We start from the raw sequence: 23,121 nt of genomic DNA, 5'->3' as shown, positions 1-23,121 counted from the left end.
CATTGTAAACTTCCGGGAGGGTAGGAGGAACTTTTGGGGAGAGCTGTTTGTAGTTAAACCAGTCTTATGAGCTGCTCCATATGTATACACGAGAACAGTAGCTGTAACGTAGAAACTCGTGGAATCCAGAGTGGCTCTGACTCGTGGGTAAGTCTGTTAGAAATAATCCTACAGAGCAGTAGTGTTGAAAAGCTAGGCTCGAGGCAGCCTCAGTGAGCACTAGATGCTTGTAAGGAGATGTGGTTAACTGGTAGGTGCGGTGTGACAGGACTGTGAGTGGTGGGGCTCAGGGGACTGTTTGGGTAGCTGTGCCTTCAGAAGTGTTAGTGCCCTTTTGGAGAGCTCTCGCCACTCCCACAGCGCCGTGGGCTTCACCTCAGCCAGAGGCAGAGGAGTGGTGTTGGCGGCAGCAGCCTCATTTTTGGGTCAGTGATGGCCGTTGCCAGCAGGGGCTGGGAAGGCAGCAAGTGTGCTCCGAAATAGCTTTGAGGTTGTGATGCCTGTTTGTTAATTGCAGGGGAGCGAACACAGCTTTGGAAGTGGCTTCAGCCTCAGCCTTCTGGGGGCTGTGGCACAGGATGCGGTCAGCTGGTGCGTGAAGTGATTGTTGGCGTGTGCTGCTTAAAGACCTCCTGGAATGGTGACGGGGGCACTTTAGAGGTGGTCTTAAACCACTGTGGGTGAGGAACCCTCCGTTTCTTTAGGGTGAGGTGACTGCTGGTGGTGTTTAGGAAGCTTCGGATTTTGGTGGCTGACAGTGACCAAGGCGTTCTAATGATGGTTCAGACCCCAGGAGGTTCCTGGAGACATTGACCACCAGGCTGCCTGCAGTTATGCCAGTGTCGGGGGGCAGCAGGACCAGAACATGCCATGACGGTGAGAATAGCTGAAGCTTCCAAAGCAGCCAATCAGAGAAAGCGTCTGAGAAAAGAGCCCAGATTCTGGGAATAGGTAGGGACGGCCTCAGCAGTCGCACCTCAAGTGTGCGGACTACTGGCCACCAAGATTTGGAACATTTGGGCAAATAATTCAGGAGCTTTGCATTCTGCCACTGGTAGGGTGACCATATGTCCTCATTTCCTAGCTTATGTCTTGTCCTGTCATAATTATCATCAGAACCCTCTTTCACTCTTGTCCCCCAGCTACTGGTGACTTGCTAAACATGTCTTCCTCCCGACCTGGCAAGTCTTTATAGATATTCACAAGGGTTATCATGTTCTGACTAATCTTTGAGACAAAGCATTTAAATGTATTTGGTGCTAGAAATGGAAGTTCTCTTTCTGAGATTGGATAACAAGGGAACACATAGTGAGTAATCTATATTCTGACTTTTTTAGGGGGGATGTGTTTGAGGTGAATGCTGCTAATTAAATATTTTAATTTACTCATTTCTCCTTTGAAGACATTTTTCAGGTACTTGGAAGTTATAAGGGCTTTTTCAAAAGGGCTTTTTTTTTTTGGTAGGTTTTATGTTCCTGTGAAAGTAGTTTAGGTTCTAGGTGACCCGGCTTCTAGATTCTTCTGATCTATCATACGAAATAAGATCATTAAGTTGATAGTGGTGATATTTGTTGAATTATAGTCCTGGGGCATAGCAGAAAGCTTGGATCTCTTAGCCCAGTTCGCTAACATTTTCCAGTGCATTCTCTCCCCTTTTTTGGGGTGGGGTGGGGGCATCTACTTAGCCTCAGCTGTAAACGAAGCTGTTACCCTGCTAGAACTACCTAGACCTTGTACATGAGCTTCCCATGCGTATGAGGAACTCTGTGTTGGCTGCTGTTGTCAAGACTCCTTTGCCTGTAAAGTCTTCGGGCTCTTCTAGTTTGCACCTAGTAAATTTGTGCAAACTTCCGGGGCCGCCTGCTATAAAGGCTGGGTGGACTTGTGTGGACTGGTAAACAAACAGGATGAAGCTGAAGCCATTGTGGCTCAAGCCTTTACACAACAAACAGCCTTGAGTAATAAACTGGAATGTCATCCAGCGGCCTGTGAGTACCATGTTATGGACACATGTTCCCACCCTGCTGAGAGGAGGACAGTAAAGAAGCCGGTGACTCCTTTATGAGCAGGTTGGTTGTTGAGTGAGGAACTTCAGTAAATTTTTGACATGCTTAAATGATTTATTTTTTCCTTTAATGTTTCAGTGCTCCTTTTATAGTTCTTTAGTCATCACTTCGCTGAAAATGTACACAGAAGAGAAGTTTATGATGTTAACCAAGACATTTTCTGGCTTTTAATTATTGCCAACATAAAAAGTTATTGAAGATTTGTGCTTTAACGTGTTGACTATCTCCAGATGCTTGTAGTATAATCATAGTTTATAATACATAATAACAACAACCATTGGGTTTTGTGGTAAAAATTTTAAATGTGTTTTTAATATTTATTTTATAATTTTTAAATTCCTTCTCTATTTTAAGAAAATCTAGAATTCTCTCCTGTTTAGTGTATTTTAGTGTTTTACTTAGTCTTTTGACTTTTTTAAAGTTTAATTCCTAAGAAAAGTCAATAAAAACAATTATTGCTTTAGACTCCTGTGTGTGTGTGTGTGTGTGTGAAATAGTGCTAAGATTTTAAAGTGTCTAAAATTTGCTGTGGGACAGTGGAAAGTGAAACATACAGTTCTTTAGAAGATTGTGGTCTAGTTTGTTCATGTAAGGGTGCTTTTTGTACACATAAAAGAACTGGAAAGATTCTGAGGCAACATAAAGTAAGTTTGCATAGGATGGACTCTGCTTACTATAAAAGGGAAAGGGAAGGGCTTCCCTGGTGGCGCAGTGGTTGGGAGTCTGCCTGCCGATGCAGGGGACACAGGTTCGTGCCCCGGTCCAGAAGGATCCCACATGCCGCGGAGCGGCTGGTCCCGTGAGCCATGGCCGCTGGGCCTGCACGTCTGGAGCCTGTGCTCCGCAACGGGAGAGGCCACGGCAGTGAGGGGCCCACGTACCGCAAAAAAAAATCAAAGGTTTCTGGAGTTGATATTTTAAATTTGATTTGGAAGAATGGGTAAGATTTAGAGCAGCAGAGCAGTGAGGTGTGGTTCTTCTGTGGCACCCGGAAAGGAGCTGAACAGCTGAGAAAATGCTTGACTCCTGTTAAAGACTCTCAGGGACTGACTGGATTGGAGCGGCTGCCCTTGTCAGGACTAGGACAAGATCAGGCTGGGGACAGGCCAGTGATGGAAGGCGTCAGGATTTGTTCCAAGGAGATGAGGGGGAAAGGGAGGGAACGATGAAAGCATTTGAGCATTTGCTTGTCTTCGTTAGACAGGATGAAATTAGACTAAGGAGAAGTCAGGAGTAGGAAAATACAGCTCTCACTTAATGGAGTGTTGACCGTGTTCCAGATACTGAGCTGAGAGCTTTTTATACATTTATAGCCCACGATGCACGTACATTATTCCCATTTCACATATGGGGAAACTAAGATTCAGAAATACTAAGTAACATACCCCAGGTGTACAGCTTGGAAGTGGTGAATTGATGTTTGGGAAAAGGTATCACTCAAGCGTTTGTTCTTAAACACTGTGCTGTGCTAGGAAATCAGTTAGGCCATTGCAGGGCTGGTCATGTTTTAAGGGCGAAAATCTTCTGCCACTAGATGGAGCATCTACACTGGTGAGGCAACATGATGATTGTTTAAAAAAATGGAGTAAGGCTCTAAAAAGTGAAATAGAGAATATTTTAAGATAGTTCTGGGTGAGCCGTTTGGAACTGCCTTTTATGTAGGTATGACTGGGGTATGAGAGGAGAAAAAGATACTGGCAGGAGAAAATTTGGGGGCTTCAGCCTTAAAAAGTCATTTGGTTTGAGTGGGTGAGGTTGGCTCTAAAGTTCTTACTGTGTAATGGATAAATCCTCGTAGTAGAGAGACGTTAACGAAGGAAGGAGATTAAGGGAGGAAATGAAGGAAATTAAAAAGGCTAGAAAGTTTAAGATGAAAAAGCTAAGTTTTGAGTTCTGAAATATAGGCAGATAATTTGATTTATGTTTTGGGTGGAATTTTTAGAATTATTGAAAAGGCATGTTGAACAAAGTTATAAAAAGACAACAGTGATTAGAAGCTAGGAACAAATTCCCTAAAAATAAAACATGTCAAGCTAACCGCCTTCCCCCCCGCCCCCCGCCACCAACTACTAGCAAGGCATTTAATAAAAATCCCATATTTTTGGGGTCAGGATGGAAGCTGTTCTTTTTAAATTATGTGGTTTGAATAGAGGCAGGCGTGTTCTCGATACCGTGTCCACTTTGGCCACAGTGCTGCATGGTGTGAGGATGGGCCTGAGCCATCCAGGCTTGGCCACCTTCGTTTGCTCCAGGGTGGGTACCTCAACGTCCTTCCCTAGGATCTTTCTCATTAGAGCCCTTATGGAAAGAAGGGCTGAAAATATGTGAGCCCTGGAGTGATTAGTAGCCCTTGAAAGAATCTGGTCTCTTGTGGGAAGCAAAACCGACATGTCACGAGAATAAGGGAGGGGAAATCTTTTGAGACCCGTTTATCCTCCTGTCTACCCCTGGTTACCTGTGCCTCTTTTTATTTTATTTGGCAATACGCGGGCCTCTCACTGTTGTGGCCTCTCCCGTTGCGGAGCAGAGGCTCCGGACGCGCAGGCTCAGTGGCCGTGGCTCACGGGCCCAGCCACTCCGCGGCATGTGGGATCTTCCCGGACCAGGGCACGAACCCGTGTCCCCTGCATCGGCAGGCAGACTCCCAGCCACTGCGCCACCAGGGAAGCCCCTGTGCCTCCTTTTAAATCCTACTTGCTTGGGCAAAAGAGATTTCTGTTTGTAGGAACCAAGAGTCCTGACTTAAGCAGCTAGTTGCTCTCTGGGTCTCTTCACTTGTACTGGGCTTCAGTTTCCGTGAAACGATATTGGTTTTGTCCTTTTCAGTCTGGAGATCATTCTCAGAAGAGGAGTTGAGTTCCGCTTTCTCTGCCATGTGTCCCATTACATTATTAGTTTTAGGCTCTGAGCAGAATGAAACTACATTATTTAGTTGGTAATGATAATTATTTGTTGAATTATAGTCTAGTCCACAGAGGAAAGCCTGGACCTTTGCAGTCAAGTCTCAGATTAGGATACAGGGTCAGAGAGCCCCACTGGATCTGGAGGGGGCACAAACCCACTTTTGCCTGCGTCGAGAGGAAGCAGCTTGCTTGGTCTAGCATCCAAGCTAGGTTGGGTTGAGAGGGGAAACAGACCCCATCCCTATTACGCTATGCCAACTAATCCAGTCTGTAATAGTATTCAGGTGACTTTAAATTAATGAATTTATTATTAATGCCTCTGTTAAAGTGCTTTTGTGTTTTTATTTTTATTTATGTTTTCTAAAATGAAGCTCTTTTAAATGTAGAATCAGAAGATTTGGTGGCAAGGCGTGGCCCTCAGATTCAGCATCTGTATTATTGAAGGCTTACCAGGGACTAGGTACTGATAGTAGATATCTTCATGTACATTATTTAATTTAGTCGTTAGCAACACCTTGTGAGGTAGAGATTGTGGTTGGCATACACAGATGTGAAAACCAAGACTTTGGTTAAGTAACCTGCCTGAGATCACAGAACTAGAAAGCAAATGGAAGAGCTGGGATAAAAGCCCAGATTTTAAGACTTTGAAGAGCCTTTCCCAGCTGGAGTTCTTTGAAAGAATTAATTCCTGGTGCCCTGAGGGCACCCACTGTATGTATGAATTTCTGTCCTGTGCTTCTAGAGTGGTAAGAGGTGTGTGCCTTCTTTGGGAGAATTAGTAAAATAGTCACTCAGATTTCTGTAGTTGGTTCAGATAAGGAGGAAGTTGGGGAAGCAGATTGACCAGAGCAGAAAGGTATGTGAAATAACATGTAAAATAATTGTGAAGGACGGGGATGTAAATGTGACAGGTGGTTAGATTGTGGGGCATTTTAAGGATCTTAAAAGCCCAACAGAGTAGTCTGACACATGTCTGGCCACGCCACATGACTCCCCTTCGTTTATAAAGAAATAACTTATCAGTGTGCACCCCCTAATCGCCCCCCCACACCTTTCTTGATCTGGCTAATCCACCTATCTCTTAACTTTGAAAACTAAAGGAGAGGTATGAATGTCATGCAGAGGAGAGTGGAATGTCTAAAAGGAGCAACATTTATAAATGCTCATTATGAGACACTACTAAATTTATTTTCCAACCCATAGTTGGCAAAGCACTGCCGTCTGGTATATACCTACATACGGATTATTTTATTACAGGGCATATACCTCGTCATCACCTTTACTAAGTTTACTAGTAAAAATTTAGCAATTTTTCCCTAAAGGGTTTATAACAATTTATAGTCCTACTGAACATATATAACAGTTTCTGTTTCCTCAATTCCTACTTACACTTGGTATTATCAGACTTTTGTTTTTTGTTTTTGTTTTTTGCGGTACACGGCCCTCTCACTGTTGTGGCCTCTCGCCTTGCGGAGCACAGGCTCCGGACGCGCAGGCTCAGCGGCCACGGCTCACGGGCCCAGCCGCTCCACAGCATGTGGGATCTTGCCGGACCGGGGCATGAACCCGTGTCCCCTGCATCGGCAGGCGGACTCTCAGCCACTGCGCCACCAGGGAAGCCCTATCAGACTTTTAAAAAATTTAAATCAATCAGATGGATGTGAAATAGTATCCATTTGTATTAATTTGCATTTCCTTCATCATCTTTGAAGTTGAGCATCTTTTCATATGTTTGACCATGTGAATTTTCTCCTTTGTGAATTTCTTGGTTATTTGTCCATTGTTTTCTACTGGGTTATTTGTCTTTTTTATTGATTGGTAGGAATTTTTTTAAAAAAAACCTCTTTTGGATACTAATCTCTTGGGGGTTGTAGTGAAGTCGGTATCTTTTCCCAGCCTGCGTGGAACCAGAATCCAGGTCTTTTTGTTCTCTGTTAAATATGCTTTGCAGTTTACCTCTCACTGCTAAATCAGATTAACTGGGTGCTTAGAAGGGAAGTTGATTCCTGGTGGGTGCAACAGTAGCACACAGTTAGGTTCACAGGCCAATTTTTCTTCAAAAGTAGATGGAGAAGTTTAAAAAAAATGAACAGTATTCAAGAGTTGGCACTTAGGAATTAAAACAAATGCTGAGTTTTATCGTGTATGGTTATCACTGCCTGCTCAATAATTATAATTTCATAAAATGTGTTTCAGAAATGGATGGTGAGCAATGAAAGCCAGTCCTTAAATCTAACCAATTTGTAAGCATGTTCATGATACGGCAGAGAGGTAGGATGGTTTTAGATTTCATGGTTTCATAGTGATGGTCTGTTAAAGTCATTTACTCCTCCTCTGCCTAGCTTCCAGATTTTAAAACTTTTAACCCATCAAAAATGTGAATGATACTAAAAGTACATGAGGTGGTGTACGAATTTATGTGTCCTGATTTCTCTTTTTAAGCCATAATATCTTTTCTAGGCGGACACACCCTTGAATGTGTGCTTTTCTGCTTTTGATTCTTTTTTGAATCCTGCCTTCACATTTAAGAACATCTTTCCACTTTTTTTTTCTTTTCCTTTAAAAATATAAAAGGAAAAAGTATAGTAAAACAGAAGTGGTAATAGACAGATGTTTCTCGTCACTAGCCACTTCTTGGCTGGTTTGCGGTGCTGCTGATTTCCTGGGCAGCCATGGAAATGAGTTTGGTCACCTAGCAACAGGGGCTAGAACTGATCCTTGCTCTGATGCAACAGTAAGAATGTGCAGTTAAAACAAAAGGAGTTCTGATACTGTATTGCATTTCCTCAACCTTTTTTTTTTTATATATAATTTTAGCTTTAATTTTTACTGCATGTGAGCAGAAAATAAGCTATGAAAAAAATTTACTTATCGACCTCAGTGGTTTAAACTGGAAAATCAGAACGGTAGAAGGAAGCTCAGAAATTTTCATTGAATGCATTGCTTATTCATGCTTAGTTGTATTTTCCAAGACTAGCAAATAAGTTCTAGAACTTGAATGTAGTAGAGGTATCCTGAGTGCAAGGGTATTCAATTTTTCTTACCACCTGTGTAGTAGTGACCGTGGTACACATTATAGGAATAAAGTTACATGAAGAGCATCATTGTAAAACCATCTAAATTTGTTTATATGTTAGACTCTTTCATTTTAAAGTCATCAAGTTTTCTAGATGAACATTTACCTTTGGTATGTATATTAAGGAAAGATTTAAAGGAATTGTTTTGTTTGATTGGAGCAGTTACTGTCTGGTGGTAGCTATTAAAATCCTGACTAAGTATATACTACCAAAAAAATTGTCTGTTTTAATGTGGTCTGTGCTTTGAGCTGACCATTGTGTCTTCCAAAGTTTTTTCTTTCTTTCCTGCAGAATAATAGACACCTGATAAATTTGTTGGGGGTTGATGCGGTTGGGGAGTAACCATTAAATGAATAAGTAGAAATCTGAAGGTTGTATTTGGATTGAATGAGGTTGATAGATCAGTGAGGAATCTTAATCAGTCTCAGTGATTCTTGCTTATAGGGTGCATTCAGACGGTTATACAGTTATAGGCAGATTTCTGAGTTCATAATAAATTCTGTCATCTGATACCCATTCCTTTAGTCATTTGAATGGCCATTTGTCAGGGGAAATAAAATATGGGAGAGTGTACATCAGTCACCCTTCTAGGCTTGTACCTTAGTCCAGAAGAGGAACAACATAGCACCATCTTCACTTCTAGTGTTCTAGTTGTCATAGACAGCATAAAGATATAATAATTTGCTTAAAAGTATTGATGAACTGTTATGAAATCCTCTCTCAACAGGCGGAATCTGATAAGCAGATGGGAAATTAGAGAACCTTATCCAAACAATTCTGGCTTTTCTTCGGTGCTAGATAGTCTATTCAGTATGGGCGTGGAGACTATTGCTGTAGCATCTAGATACCCTGTATTATTTCCATTCTTTAGATTAAGTACCAGGCCAAGAAAGAGGTCTATAAAAAGAAAATGAAGAAAAATGAAGACTCAGAGTAGTTTTGCTTTTTGTTTTTGTCTGAGTAATTCCAAATGTTAATGTGCACATTTAGTTTTAGGCTACTGACTTGACACCTAAGAAGAGATAGCTCTTTAAAGAAAAATGGGCTTACTGTTGGAGAGGAGAGCTCTCCTGCATTGTAGTGATCGTAAATGGTAGGTGGTTTGCAGTTCTATTACCACCTGTTCGTGTATGTACTGTAAAATAATCCTGTGTCGTGTGGACTGTATTTAAGCAATGATTGACTAAGATTGTAATTTCAGTAAATCTAAATGATCTCGTCTAATTAAATTCATGTGCTTCAAAAAAAAAGAAAGAAAGAAAGAAATGCAAGAGGTTTACCAGGGGGTAATGCCTATGAAAGATAAGGCGGTGGAAGTAAAATTGAGCAGGGAAAGCTTTCAGAGGTAGCTTTGTTTTTCCTTCAATCTTGATGTTCCGAGTTGTCTTCTTCTAGTATAATTTCCCTTCTATCAGGAGAACTTTTAGCGATTGTTTTAGAGCAGGTCTTCTGCCAACAAACTCAGCTTTCCTTCATCTGAGAATGTCTTTATTTCACCTTCATTCCTGAAGGATATTTTCACTTGGTACAAAATTTGGGGATGACAGTTCTTTTCTTTTAGTACTTGAAAAGTGTGCCACTTTCTTCTGGTCTCCATGGTTTCTATTGAGAAATCTGTAGTCATTTGAATCATAGTTCCCCTATAAGTAGTGCATCACTTTTCTTGATAACTATTTGAAGATTTTTTCTTTCTCTTAAGTTTTTAACAGTTTGATTACGAAGTGTCTAAGTGTGGATTTCTTTGAATTTATCCTTTTAGGAGTCTGTTGAGCTTCTTGAATCTCTAGATTTATGTCTTTTGCCAGGTTTGGGAAATATTAAAAACACTTTTTTCTACACTATACTCTTCTGTTGTTCTAGCACTCCATTGACATGACTGTTAGATCTTTTGTTATTGTCATGTAGGGCCCTGAGGCTCTGTTCGTTTTTTCTCAATCTTTGGTTATTCAGATTAGATCATTTCTATTGATCTTCACTGACTTTTGCTCTGTCACCTCTGTTCTGCTGTTGAGTCCATGCAACAAGTTTTTAATTTTGATTACTGTGTCTTGTTTCTTGCTGAGACTTTCTGTCTTTTCAGAAGTGTTTGCCCTTCCTTCTTGAAGCAGTTTTATAATTGTTCTAACGTCTTTGATGATACCAACATCTGTCATCTTTGCATTGTTGTCTGTTGAACATCTTATGTGAATTTAGGTTTTCCTAGGTCTTCATATGACAAATAATTTTGGATTGTATTTTGGACATTTTTAATATTATGTTTTGAGCCTCTGGGTCTTATTTAAGTTCTGTGGAGAATATTGATGTTTTTGTTTTAGCGGACTTGACCTGGTTGGGTTCGGGCTCCTCAGTCTTCTCTGAGTTTTAAAATAGTTTCAATGTCAGCTTCGTTTCCAAAGCCATTACAGAGCTATTCAGATATGTTCTGTTTGTGTGCCGACCAGTGGCCATCCTGGGACCTGGAAACTAGGGCTGTCTCTTAGTTCAGTTTTCAAAGTCTGTGGTATGCTGCTGAGGGTCAGACCCATGCCTGTATAACTTGAGGGTGAGCCCAGGAGTTCCTAAACAACTTGGTGGGGGGATCACTTTCCTGCGTTCCTTCCTCTTTGTGATCTCCCTGCTACTTTATGGTTCTCTGGGGCTGCCTTTTTAGTCACCCAGCCAGAAATCCGGGGCTTTACCTACCCTGCTCTCCTGTATATTTACCATAACTCTGCCTATATCTGGGGCTACAAGGTGGAAGGACAGAGAGAAAAGATGCAAGAGGGGTTTTTGCCCCTCGCTCTTGGGACCATAGCTTCTCTGACTGGAGAGGAAGGATCCCTTTCTAAAGGTGCCTCAGAGTTTTAGGCTTCCTGCTATGGTAGACAGAGTTCTAAAGTTCTCCCAAGATTCTTGTCCCATGGTTATTCAGTCAAACATAATCTAGGTACTGCTGTGAAGGGTAGAAATAGAAACTGATTTAACTACAGACTGCCTGGCTACAGTACAAGAAAAGGGAGGGAAAAAAGCATGCGATTTCCCCCGCTCTCTATGTGGTAGGAGAATACACTCCTGTTCCCCATGCCAGCACCGAAGGGCTTCTCCTGGAGCGCTCTGTCTACATCCCGGGTGCCCAGTTGTGGGTTCTGGCTGCATTGCATCCAGGCTAAGAGATACTGGAGGGAGAAAAGTAGTAAACTCACTGCCAGCTCTTTGCCTTCCTCCCCAGTCCACTTACTACTATTCACTTTTTTGTTTCAGTCCTGATTTTGTAACTGCATTCAGTGGGAGAGACAGGTTGGGTTTTTAAGGATTCTTTTTTTTTAACAAATGGAGTCATAACTTTGTAGTTTTGTAGAAGTTGCTTTTTTTCACTTAAGGTGTTATGGACATTTTTCCATGTTAGTAGATACAGAGCAATGAACCTCACTTTTTAATTATGAATAGTAATACTAGCATAGTAGCAGTTACCATGTCATTGAACCAGTAAGGAAGTATATTAATTTATGAGGGCTGCCATAACAAAGTACCACAGACTGGGTGGCTTACACAGACGTTTATTTTCCCACAGTTCTGGAGACAGGAAGTTCCGTATCAAGGTGTGGCAGGGTTGGTATCTTCTGAGGCCTTTCTCCCTGACTTGCAGATAGCCATCTTCTTCCTGTTTCATCATGTGATGTCTTCCTCTGCTTGCGCTACCATAACAAAATTCCATAGACTGGGTGGTTTAAACAACAGAAACGTGTTTTCTCATAGTTCTAGAGACTGAGAAGTCCAAGATCAAGGTGCTGGCCAATTCATTGCCTGTTGAAGGCAGACACCCTCCTTCCTGGCTTGCAGCTGGCCACCTTCTCGCTGTGTCCTCATGTGGTGGAGAGCGAGCTAGCAAGCGAGCTAAGCCCTGGTGTTTGTTCCTTGTCTTTACAAGAGCACCAGGCCTCCCGGATTAGGGCCCCACCCTTAGGACTTCATTTAACCTTTAGCACTTTCTCCCAGACTCTGTCTCCAGATACAGTCACACTGGTTGCTGGGGCTTCCATGTAGGAATTTGGGAGGGACACAGACGTTCGGTCTGTAACACATGGTCTTCCCTTTATGCCTGTCTGTGTCCTGATTTCCTCCTTTTATAAGGATACCAGTCCTGTTGGATTAGGGCTCTCCTTAATGACCTCATTTTAACTTTATAAAGTATTGGGAGTTAGGACTTCAACACAGGAATTGTGAAAGGATGCAGTTCAACCCATAAAAGTATTTTTCTCTGCTTAAGATAAGGAAACTGAGGTTCACAGACCTTGAGTAATTTTGGCCAAGATCACACATCTAGTAAGATAGAACCAGGATTCAAACCTGGGTAGATTGGCCCCAGAGCCTGTTCTTTGAACTATCTGGCCGTTCTCCTATCCCCAGTCTCCACCTTGGCACAGCAGTTGTTGGGATGTGCCACGGATTATTGAATAATCCTATGCTGGACATAATGGGTTTTCTTTTTTTTTTTTTTCCTGTTAGTGCTGCACTGAACATGCTTTTACAGGGATCACTGCACACCTCTGAAAATATTGCTATTGTATAATACCTAGAAATCAATTTACTCACAGAAGTCATTGTTAAATTTATGTATTTCCCCAAAATACCCTCAAAAAATGTGCTTGTTTACCCTCCCAGCGATAATGAGTGAGAGTGGCAAGTTTTAGAAAAGAGCAATGGAAAAGCTACTTCCTGTCATAGGCTACAGATGAATTGGAATTGGGTACTTATTTGAGGCGTCTCAGAGTGAAACAAAGGCCATTGTTTCTGTTAAGTTAGGTGGGGTGAAAACATACCAAGTGATGTATCCTGGTCAATTCATGACGTGCTTTCTTGTTTTTCAGAATTTTGATTCTGACATTAGCAGTGTGGGAATAGATGGCTGCTGGCAGGCAGACAGCCAAAGGCTTCTCAATGAGGTGATGGTGGAGCACTTCTTTCGACAAGGAATGCTGGATGTAGCTGAGGAGCTCTGCCAGGTAACAGTGTGCCACCTGTGAGAGCAGGAAATGGAAACAAGGGAAGTCCTTGCAGTTTTTAAGTCTTCTCAGCCATAGGCAGGTTTTTACATTTTAATCATTCCAAAAGGAACTTCAGTTTACTAGGAAGTTTTGTTTTTTTTTTTAAAGTTGGTGAAAATTATAGTCCTAGAACTTGTTATTCAAATTATTTCCTTATTCCTGCCCCAGAATGTTGGTCCCAGGTCATCAATCAAGGGTCAGAAGTGATGCTACTTTTTCAAACATCTCCTCTTTTGTTTTTTTTTTTGTTTGTTTGTTTGGAATAAGGCCAGGGCATTTTATTTATTTTTTTAATTAATTTTTTTATTGGAGTATAGTTGATTTACAGTGTTGTGATAGTTTCTGCTGCACAGCAAAGTGAACTGGCCATACATACACATATTCACACTTTCTTCTCGACTCCGTTCCCATATAGGTCCTTACAGAGCACTGAATAGAGTTCCCTGTGCTGTACAGTAGGTTCTTATTAGTTATCTTCTATATACAGTAGTATGTATAAAACATCTCTTTTAAGAGGGAAGGTTAGTATAGCAGAGGAGAAAAGGACAAAGAGGTTTATATTTGCTTTTCTCATCTAGCCCAGCTTAAAGAACTTTATCAAATGAATTTCAAGCTAAAATTTACTTCAAGTGAACAGCATTTGTCTTTTATTCCATTAGACATGAAGTTAGGGGTCTCAGAACAGTTTCCCAATACCACATAGTCATAATATTAGCAGCTGCCCTGTATGGAGTATTTACCACCCTCCAAGCCCTGCCTTATTCCTCACTGCAACCCTGTGAGGAAGAAATGGTTGAGGAAGAAATGACTGCTCCCATTCTACAGAGGTGGAATCTGAGGTCTGGAGAAGTAACCAGCCCAAGGCCATACAGGTTCTTAGTGGAGGAACTTGGATTCAGTTCCAATTCGTGTGTCTTCAGACTCTGTTCTGTGGCTTACATTCTGTACTGTTGTATTTTCCATTTAGAAAAATGAAGGACCGTAAGGATTAAATAATTTAAAGCCAGTCTGTAAACCAGACCTCTAATGTAAGCCTTTTCTGTTAAACAATTCAGATAAGCAATAACTCAAGTCTTTCTCTGTATGTTATGGGATTTTGTGTATGTGTCCATATAAATTTCCTAAAATAAATTGTGTCATTTAGGATTAAGTTTTGTTTACAAGTAACAGAGACCCAAAATACCAATGCCTTAAACAAGAATGAAGTTTATTTCTCTCACACAGAAATCGGAGGTAGTAAGCCATCCACTGCATATGTGGTAGCCACGTGCCGTGAAGCTCTTAGGGACCTCGGCTGCTTGTAGCTCTGCTGTTTCTAAGGTGTCCCTTGTCCACATGGTCCAGGATAGCCCGAACCCCAGCTAGACATTTTGTGTTACAGGAAGGGGCAAAGAGTATATACTTATGTTTCACTGGCCAGAACTTACATCTTGCAAAGCCGTGTCCAGCTTTATTCCGTATGGTTATGTGCCCAGCTAAAATTTGGGGTTTTACTATTATAGAAAAGGAGGAAGAATGATGCTGGGGCTCAGTCATCAGTCTCTGCCAGAGAAATGCATGGTAAAAAGAAATTATCTTTAGTGATTTGCCTCACATTTTATAATGTAGAATATGCTTGTACCATATCTCTTTATTCTGATTACTGCTAATGAAAGTTCTTTCAATTTTTTCAGGAATCTGGTCTTTCTGTAGACCCGAGCCAGAAAGAACCATTTGTGGAGTTAAACCGAATATTAGAAGCGTTAAAAGTCCGAGTTCTGAGACCTGCTCTGGAGTGAGTTACTGAGTTTGTTTTCTTTTAAGTACTTTGAGAGAACTCTGTAAGAAAATGGAATCAGAAAACACGTTAGAGATTTTGAGATTATATATATATCTCACCTGGGGTAGACTTCAGAGGCATCAAGGGAGAATTATTTTATTTCTTTTAGCGAAGTGAGTTTGGGGGATATGCAATATGAGAAAATGGTTAGGGCTTATTTCACTTATCAGTTGGTCTGAATTCCCATGAGAGAAGAGGGTTTCCTCTAGCTAGGCTACACCTCCGCTTTAGACTAGCTTTATAACTGAAGGACTGTTGTTCAGATGGTCTGAGTTTGATATTTGAACTTCCATAATGTTCTGGGTTCACTGCTTGCATTCTAAAAAAAAAAAAAAAAAGCAGTTTAATTGGTTATTGGAACCAAGTGGTATACGTAAAGAGAACAAATATTGTTATGGAGTTTTACTCTAATTGCCGTCATAAAATAATTCACTGTGAACTGGTCATTGATGTGAATTATACGAAATTACTGGGTTAGCTCTGATAAATATTATCCGAGTACAGAGTCAGCAGAGTTTTTCATAAAGGGCCAGGTAGTAAATATTTTAGGCTTTGCAGGCCACATAAGGTCTCCGTTACATATTTTTCTTTATTTTATTTTACAACCCTTTAACAATGTAAAAAAACCGTCTTGACCATCTGGCATACAAAACAGGCAGCAAGTCCTGTTTGGCCGGTGGCCATAGTTTGCTGACCCCTGTCCTAGAATTTTTTAGTGTGAGAATTATCAGGTTATTTGTTTTAAAAAGAAAGAAAGGAAGAAAGGGAAGGAGGAAGGAAGGAAAGTTATAAAATAAAAGGAAGAAACTGGGTGATAGAAGCAGTGATATTATTTTGAGGTCATAGCCTTAGAATCCTGGGATTTTAAAACTGGAAGTATTTGATATCGTTGTTATCAGGAAAAAAAATAGTTGGGAAGATCCTTCATGAGTTTTAAAAAATACACTTCCTTTTCCTTCTACTAACCCATTTAATTTTTCATAGGTTAGTTTTCTGTTTCTCATCATTTCTCAGTTCTTAGAAAATTTTGCAGAGTTCTAAAACCAGCCTAGGTGAACAGGCAGAGATAGAGTCCTGTGTAAATTTATAAATATCAAATTTCTTTATAAATTGTAAATATGAGGTAACTCGTTTATTTTATTTTCGTTGCTGCATGTGGATTTTCTCTATTTGCGGCGAGCAGGGGCTACTCTTCGTTGTGGTGCAGTGGCTTCTCATTGCGGAGCGTGGGCTTCAGTAGCTGCAGCACACGAGCTCAGTAGTTGCAGCCCTAGAGTGCGGGCCCTAGAGCGCATGGGCTTTAGTAGCTGTGGCACGCGGGCTCTAGGGCACACAGACTTCAGTAGTTATGGCATGCGGGCTCAGAAGTTGTGGCTCGCAGGCTCTAGAGCGCAGGCTCAGTAGTTGTGGCGCATGGGCTTAGTTGCTCTGCGGCATGTGGGATCTTCCCGGACCAGGGATCGAACCCGTGTCCCCTGTGTTGGCAGGCGGATTCTTAACCACTGCACCACCACTGCACCACCTCATTTATTTTAATTCTTTAAAGATGTAAACGTCACTTAAGCAGCACCACTGTGTACTATGCATATTACCTTTATAGTTTGATTTTTTTTAGATTTTATTGTGACATCCCTGTGAGATTAAATTTAATCAAGTACCTCTAATAACACCTCTTAAACAAAATATGGCAGCCATTCTTCTGTCTACTTTTTATATTCCACCTAAATGATTAAACAATTATAAAGGAGAGTGAGGGAGCCTAAATATAAAAATGTAATGGGTTTCACAGTTGTCTTATAGTGATTTAGAAATAATATATGAGTTGTTATTTGAGGTAATAGTCATTTATCCATTAATTTCTCAGGTTCATCATCAAACTTTTATTGAGTGCTTATGTACCAGAGACTGTGCTGAGTATTTGGACTGCCTTAGCCCTCAAAATTCTCAAGGCTTGTTCCTTTTGGAATGAAGAAAATTCATAAGACCCTTTTAACTTTGGGCTTTTTCTGTAAGATCTAAGTTTCTGACTGGTAACTATGGCATATATATCAATGATTTCTGTAAATGTTTTCTGTTATTTGTAGCCTCAAGCAGTGCCTCTCGGGCAAAGGGAGGACTCATTCCATCCACCTGGCACTAACAGTGGAAACTACTGTACAGCAGTCCCTCGGTATCCATGGGGGATTGGTTCTAGGGACCCCTGTGGATACCAAGATTCATGGATGCTCAAGTCCCTTATGTAAACCGGCCTGGTAGCCTTGCCTCTCCGTATCCACGGCTGCGGAACCTGCAGAGGCCCTCCATACCTGCAGGTTCCGCAACTGTGGATTCGGAGGGCCAACTGTACAGTAGAAATTTTCTCCTTTCGCTTTTCTGGGAATATTGCCATGTTAAATATCTGCATATGGGGATGTAGTCCTAATTATAGTTGTCTCTTTTGGAGTGCTTATTATATGCCTAGCATTGTTCTAAGCATTTTATTTGTATTAGTTTATTCAATCCTCATAATAACCCCGTGAAGTAAGTACTGGGTTTACAGAGGGGGAATCGAGCCTGGAAGTTGCTCCATGAAAAAAAGGATATGGAGTCAAAAGGTCAGTCGAGGAAAGCTTCACATGGTATTCCCTAATATTCTCCTGTAAGAGAGTCACTTTAGAAGTAAGGGAGAAAGAGAAAAGCAAATAGCGTATTAATATTGCTTACATGTGGAATCTAGAAAAACGATACAGATGAACTTAGTTGCAAAGCAGAAATAGAGACACAGATGTAGAGAACAAGCATATGGACACCAAGGGGGGAAGGGGGAGGTGGGATGAATTGGGAGATTGGGATGGACGTGTATACGCTATTGATACTATGTGTAAAATAGATAACTAATGAGAACCTGCTGTACAGCACAGGGAACTCTACTCAGTGCTCTGTGGTGACCTAAATGGGAAGGAAATCCAAAAAAGAGGGGATACATTTATACATAGAGCTGGTTCACTTTGCTGTACAATAGATACTAACACAACATTGTAAAGCAACTATATTCCAGTAAAAGTTAATTAAGAGAAATGAGAGATTCACTTTAGCATGTTAGAGGGCCCATCAGCAGTCCTACGGTAAAGAAACTCATTTAACTCTGTAAAACCCAGTGTTTCCCATGCGTATTTAACCAGACTCCCTGTCTCCTGACACCTATTAAAACTCACAAAATTGGTGATCGGTAGAACATAAGTTTGGAAAATCTTAGTTTAACAGAAATCTCCATTACAGAAACTCAGACTTCTCCAATTCTTGCCTATTGGTGGATGCAAAGCAAATACTCATTCAACATATTTTATGGGCAAGGTATGGACAATTCACTGTACTCAACTTGTACCAAAAATTTAAAAATGTGGGACATGAGTTTCAGGGATTTTGGTTCAGATACACAGTGGAAAATCTTTCATATTTCATGTGTGGCATCTTCTTTTGTACCTGCTGGGGGGTACAGAAACCACCGTGGAACCACCCGAGAGAGAAAGCAAAAGGTGAAAGCCTGCAGCAGTTCTCGAGGCAGCCTAGGCAGTTGAGGCAGCGGCCAACCAAAAAGATTCATGTGGATAGAGGTCATGGAAGGCCTAGATGAGAGGGAAGTCTGGTGAGCATTACCTGTTAATCGCAACTAATAAGAGACGGTGGAAAAGAAGTGAGTAAGGAATGGTGACATGGCAGAGAGAAGCGGCAGAAGAACAGCTCATTATGTACACAGATCTAGTCAGGACCCTGCCTACTCTTCTGTTCCTGCCCCTGTATTTCTGAGTTTGTGTACAGATTTTTCTCCTCATCCAGATCACTCTATCTGTTGTTTGAGTTCCTCTTGGCATCTAGCATAGTGCTTATTTCTTAGCAGGCACTCAATAAAAGATGGAATAATTTGAAGGAGAACTTTGAGCAAACATGACCTCCTCCTTCATGTGGCAGACAGAAGCAAAGCCAAAAATAACTGGTGTCAACAAAAGAATAACAGTAACTTACTCTGAGGAGATGGAGAAAATTAGAAAAATAGAAACTGTCTGTAACTCTGTGCCAGGTACTGACGTTTTGAAAGTGCTGTCTCGAGGGGAAGCTGCTTGGTTGCCTTCCTAAAGGTGTTTCAAAGAGTAATCCTGCCTTGGTGGATTTGCCGCAGTCTAGAATCTGACTCTCAACCTTGCAGACTTGGGAACCTGTTTTTTTTCAATACCCAGAGCAGGCCCAGGGGCCTCATAGCACTTGTTTAGAGGAATTTGCAGCTCTATTTGCAAAGTCTCAGTAGAATGCCATTAAGAGAACAGAAACTAACTGAATGATTATAAGAAAGAGATGTTATAGAATTTTTCACAGAAGAAGAGAGAAAAACTATTTCATTAGTCTAGATCACTGCAGAGTTTTCGATTAGACAGGCCATGAACAGTATCAGGCAAGCTGTTGAAGTATGAGAGGAATCCCATCTCTAAGCCTAGCGATTAGGTGAGGCTAGAAATAAAAACCACAGAGGAATGTGAGGTGAGCTTGCCATTGTGGTTTCTTGGTGCTGTGTGTGAACGGTGGGTCTGAGGAGAAGAAAATGGTTGCTGGACTTAGAGAAATTGTGGTATCAGTGCATAAAACACAATTTATAAGCAGAGAAGGGTTTTAGAAAGTGAAAATGAAGGAAGCAAGCCAAGGTGCCTGGTCATAGAGCCTTGGCCGCCACTGGCAAAGAGGGTGACCGGGATTACGCTGTTTCTGGTGTCTGTTTTCTCGTTGTTAGTTTTGTCTTCCTGTAGGCAGGCAGTCTTGCTGATTCAGGCATTTTTAATAGCTACATAGAACCACAGAATGAAGACTCTGATAGATGTACTTTTGGAGAAGAGGAATCAAGGTTTGAACAAGTTGGGTTTCCCTCCCCCAGTCTGAGGGGGTTCTGTTTTGTCTTGTTTCTTTTTTTGTTTTATTGTGTCCCAGGGGTTGTTAATTCTGAAAGGGCAGAAGAGCTGAGTTGAGGGGTATTGTTTTAATTCACGGGGACCATGCACTAAGTCTGGTGGAGAGAGCGACTATTAAAAAGAAGCTAATTGAAAATGGAAAGAGGTGCCCAGTGGCAAGAACACAGAAGAGAAAAAAGCACAATGGAATATAAAGGCCAAAGGGGAAAAAATATCTGGGGTGAGGACATCATTTTCTGTTGTCTGTTCTCTGTTTGTTGCTGGCAAAAGTCTGCATGAGGTTCCAAGACAGTAGGTACTCCTCAGGAAGAAGAAGAGACATGGCCATCTCTTACCTGGATCCCTCCTCACCAGGGACCTGGGCATTACTGGAGATGAGTGGGCAAGCTACGACTATAGAGAGATTAAGAATCTTCTTTTACAAAAAAGGAAAATTGAAAGAAACTGTCACTGAGATTAAGTGTTTAAAAGAATAAGGAGTTGAACTAGGCCAGGAGGGGGAACTAAAGGGACTCTAGAATTTGTTCTTATAAAATGCTGAACGGTTATTAATTTAAGCTTATCAAAAACTTGGTTTTGTGGTGGGAAACTAGCAGTAAATAAGGCAAAGTCATATTTAAGTACTTTATTAAAAAATCACGGGCTTCCCTGGTGGCGCAGTGGTTGAGGGTCCACCTGCCGATGAGGGGGACGCGGGTTCGTGCCCCGGTCCGGGAAGATCCCACATGCCCGTGAGCCATGGCCGCTGAGCCTGCGCGTCCGGAGCCCGTGCTCCGCAACGGGAGAGGCCACAGCAGTGAGAGGCCCGCGTACCACCAAAAAAAAAACAAAATCCCTAATCTATAGAACTGTGCTGTCCAATGCAGTGGCCACTTGTCAGAGGTAGCTATTGGGTATGGCCGCCAAGCCCTGTGTTACTAAGAACCTCATGTAAAGTTGAAGGTATGATTCAAACGTGAAACACGGTAGTTCGTGTGGTTTCTTAAACAGCATGGAAGGAGGACAGAGATCCACAGCAACTCTGAGATGAGTAAAACGTTAGTAGTTCCAGCGATGGACTCAACTCATATCTGAATTGCCATTTGAAAATATCCCAGAAATCCAATGCTAGCTATCCTAAAGCAAAGTGATAGGGTTCTTCACTTTTCTGGCTGAATTCCAGTTTCTGGATTTTTTCAGCACTTGATTCGGTCACCAGTAACATTCAGCCAGTCCACACCTGTGGAGTAAACGCATGTCACTCATTTCCCTGAGCTTCAGCCTGTACCCCCAAGAAGATAGCCCCAAGGTAGACTAGAAGAAGAAGGTATTTGTAAGCCTTTTTAAAACGCTGTGAAAGGTTGTAGTGGAGTGTGCCGTAGGAACTGGAGAGAGGCATTTTTATTCACTATTATCAGAAACAAATCCCAGCCCAGGCTGGCAGAATGGTGAGAGGAGAGATAAACAGACCAGTGCTGTCAGTTAGGTTTCTGGGAAAGAACAGCTAGCTCTGAAGGTAGAATCTTGTTTTAATTATTTTTGGATTAATATGGAAATTCTAAACATGGAGCTAACAATGGGCCAAGTCTTTTCGGAGGCCTGACGCTGAAGATAATTAATGCTTCATGTTTCTGTGGGATAATTGCGTCGATATGGATTGCTTCTGACTTAATCACCTAAGTAAGTAGTATTGTTTTGGGGTCTTTTAATGGAAGAGGCCCAGAAGTTCTCTCTACTAGTCACCGCAGTGGCAGTGAGCAGAGAGAATTGTGACATGGTGACCTTATTGGGTGTCATTGTTCTGGTTTCCGGTGTTTCTCTAAACAAGGAATGGTTCCAAAGCTGGCATTGCTCTTGTGGCACACATTGGAGATGTGGGAGCAGAATTTATTTTAGAAACCACAGTAAAGCTAATAATTTACCTGAATGTTTACATGTAGCTTGCTGGTTGTAGTATAGTGATCGTTCGTTTTTTAAAAATTAAAAATCAAAAGTTTTCCGCTAGGAACGCCATTAGCCCGAATACAGCACCCCGTTCACTTATTAACTGTTCTTTGTCTTTCCGTCACATGTCTTCTAGTGCTTTGTAGATGAGTGGATTCAGTTTTCGGTGCCGATTGTAGTTTTGTGCTTTTGCAGTCCCGTGTGCTTTGTTGGTTTTGGATTTGTTGTTACCAGGTTAATTAAGGTCTGTTCTACCCCTTATTCCTGCTCAGTGAATCACACAGCCCAATATTCAGTGTGAACTTCTAGCGAAGACGACTTCAAAAAATTTTGAAGGGGATTAACTGGTACATGCTGATTCCCACAGAGTTGGTTCTATAAAAATCAAAGCAGCAGTGAGTATTACATGGAAATGCCCAAGTAACTCTTTTAAATGTCATTTTCTTACTAATGACTTTGGAGAATGTTAAGCCTATCCCCTCGGTAAACACATGTTAAGTAGCTTATTATTGTCTGTGCCAGTCTCCCGGCTCAGTGCTTCTACGAGCCCCCTCATTTAATGCCCATAACCCTCTGAGTTGCCCCCGCTTTACAGTAAGGAAACGGACTTGAGAGCATTAAGTGACAGACTGCCCCGATTCACCCCACAGAGCCAGGATTTAAAGGGCCATGCATGTTTGGCTCTATTAACCTGTGCCCTCTATCACTGTACCCCATGCAGAGTAGAAGGGGCACCGAGCTGAGCAAGGCAGAGCCCCTGCTTTAAGAGACCAGAAACTGTCCTACCAAGTAGATTGTGTGTGAAGAGCTGGGAGAGGTTCAAATAAAGAACCTCTTGAGTTCTGTGGATGGAGAGATGAGTAGGGAACTTGTAGAAAATATGGTCATTGAGCCTGGGCCTTGAATTTTTCAATTCTGTTCTCAGCTACTCCATTTGATTGTACTATTGTAAAAATGTAACTAGCACCTGCACTGGGAGATAGGACCATGTCCTCTAATTTCATAGAAGGAACAAGTCCTCTATCTGGACCAGCTTTCATTCACCTGGACACATCACTGTTGATGGTGGTGCATGTCGCTACATCAGGTTGTCTGAATCTGTTTGCATGTTTTTCTTGGCCTGCACCTCTCTCTGCCTCCATTCTGTTCTGAAGAGGCCTCTTATTTTCCTCCTTTAATTCTTTATACCACATGGCAGATGCCTCTAATTTACCCTGTTGGCCAGCCACCGTGTTCTTCACCTTCCCTGTGCTGCCTGTCGGCATCAACCTCTTGGTTTTCCAGCCTTCCCTCTTAGAAACAAGAGTGGAGGGGCAGAGATCTCAGTGATGACAGGCCCCGTTCCCAAGCTTCTTTCTCCATTGTATCACTCTGG

The 23,121-nt window shown here is 41.7% G+C and overlaps 1 protein-coding gene across 2 annotated transcripts in view; it reads left to right on the top strand.

The window, feature by feature from the left end:
• The window catches only part of RMND5A (required for meiotic nuclear division 5 homolog A), a 61,332-nt gene that overhangs the window by 21,749 nt on the left and 16,462 nt on the right, over window positions 1-23,121 (top strand). For both annotated transcript variants that reach the window (XM_060027402.1, XM_060027403.1), the window contains exons 3-4: window positions 12,894-13,028; window positions 14,744-14,844. In XM_060027402.1, coding sequence (XP_059883385.1) covers window positions 12,894-13,028; window positions 14,744-14,844 — 236 coding nt within the window. The remainder of the gene's footprint in view (window positions 1-12,893; window positions 13,029-14,743; window positions 14,845-23,121) is intronic.

Source organism: Delphinus delphis, chromosome 12 (genome assembly GCF_949987515.2).
Source record: "Delphinus delphis chromosome 12, mDelDel1.2, whole genome shotgun sequence".
In the NCBI taxonomy this organism is placed as follows: Eukaryota; Metazoa; Chordata; class Mammalia; order Artiodactyla; family Delphinidae; genus Delphinus; species Delphinus delphis.
This window is presented reverse-complemented; position numbering and strand designations above follow the sequence as displayed.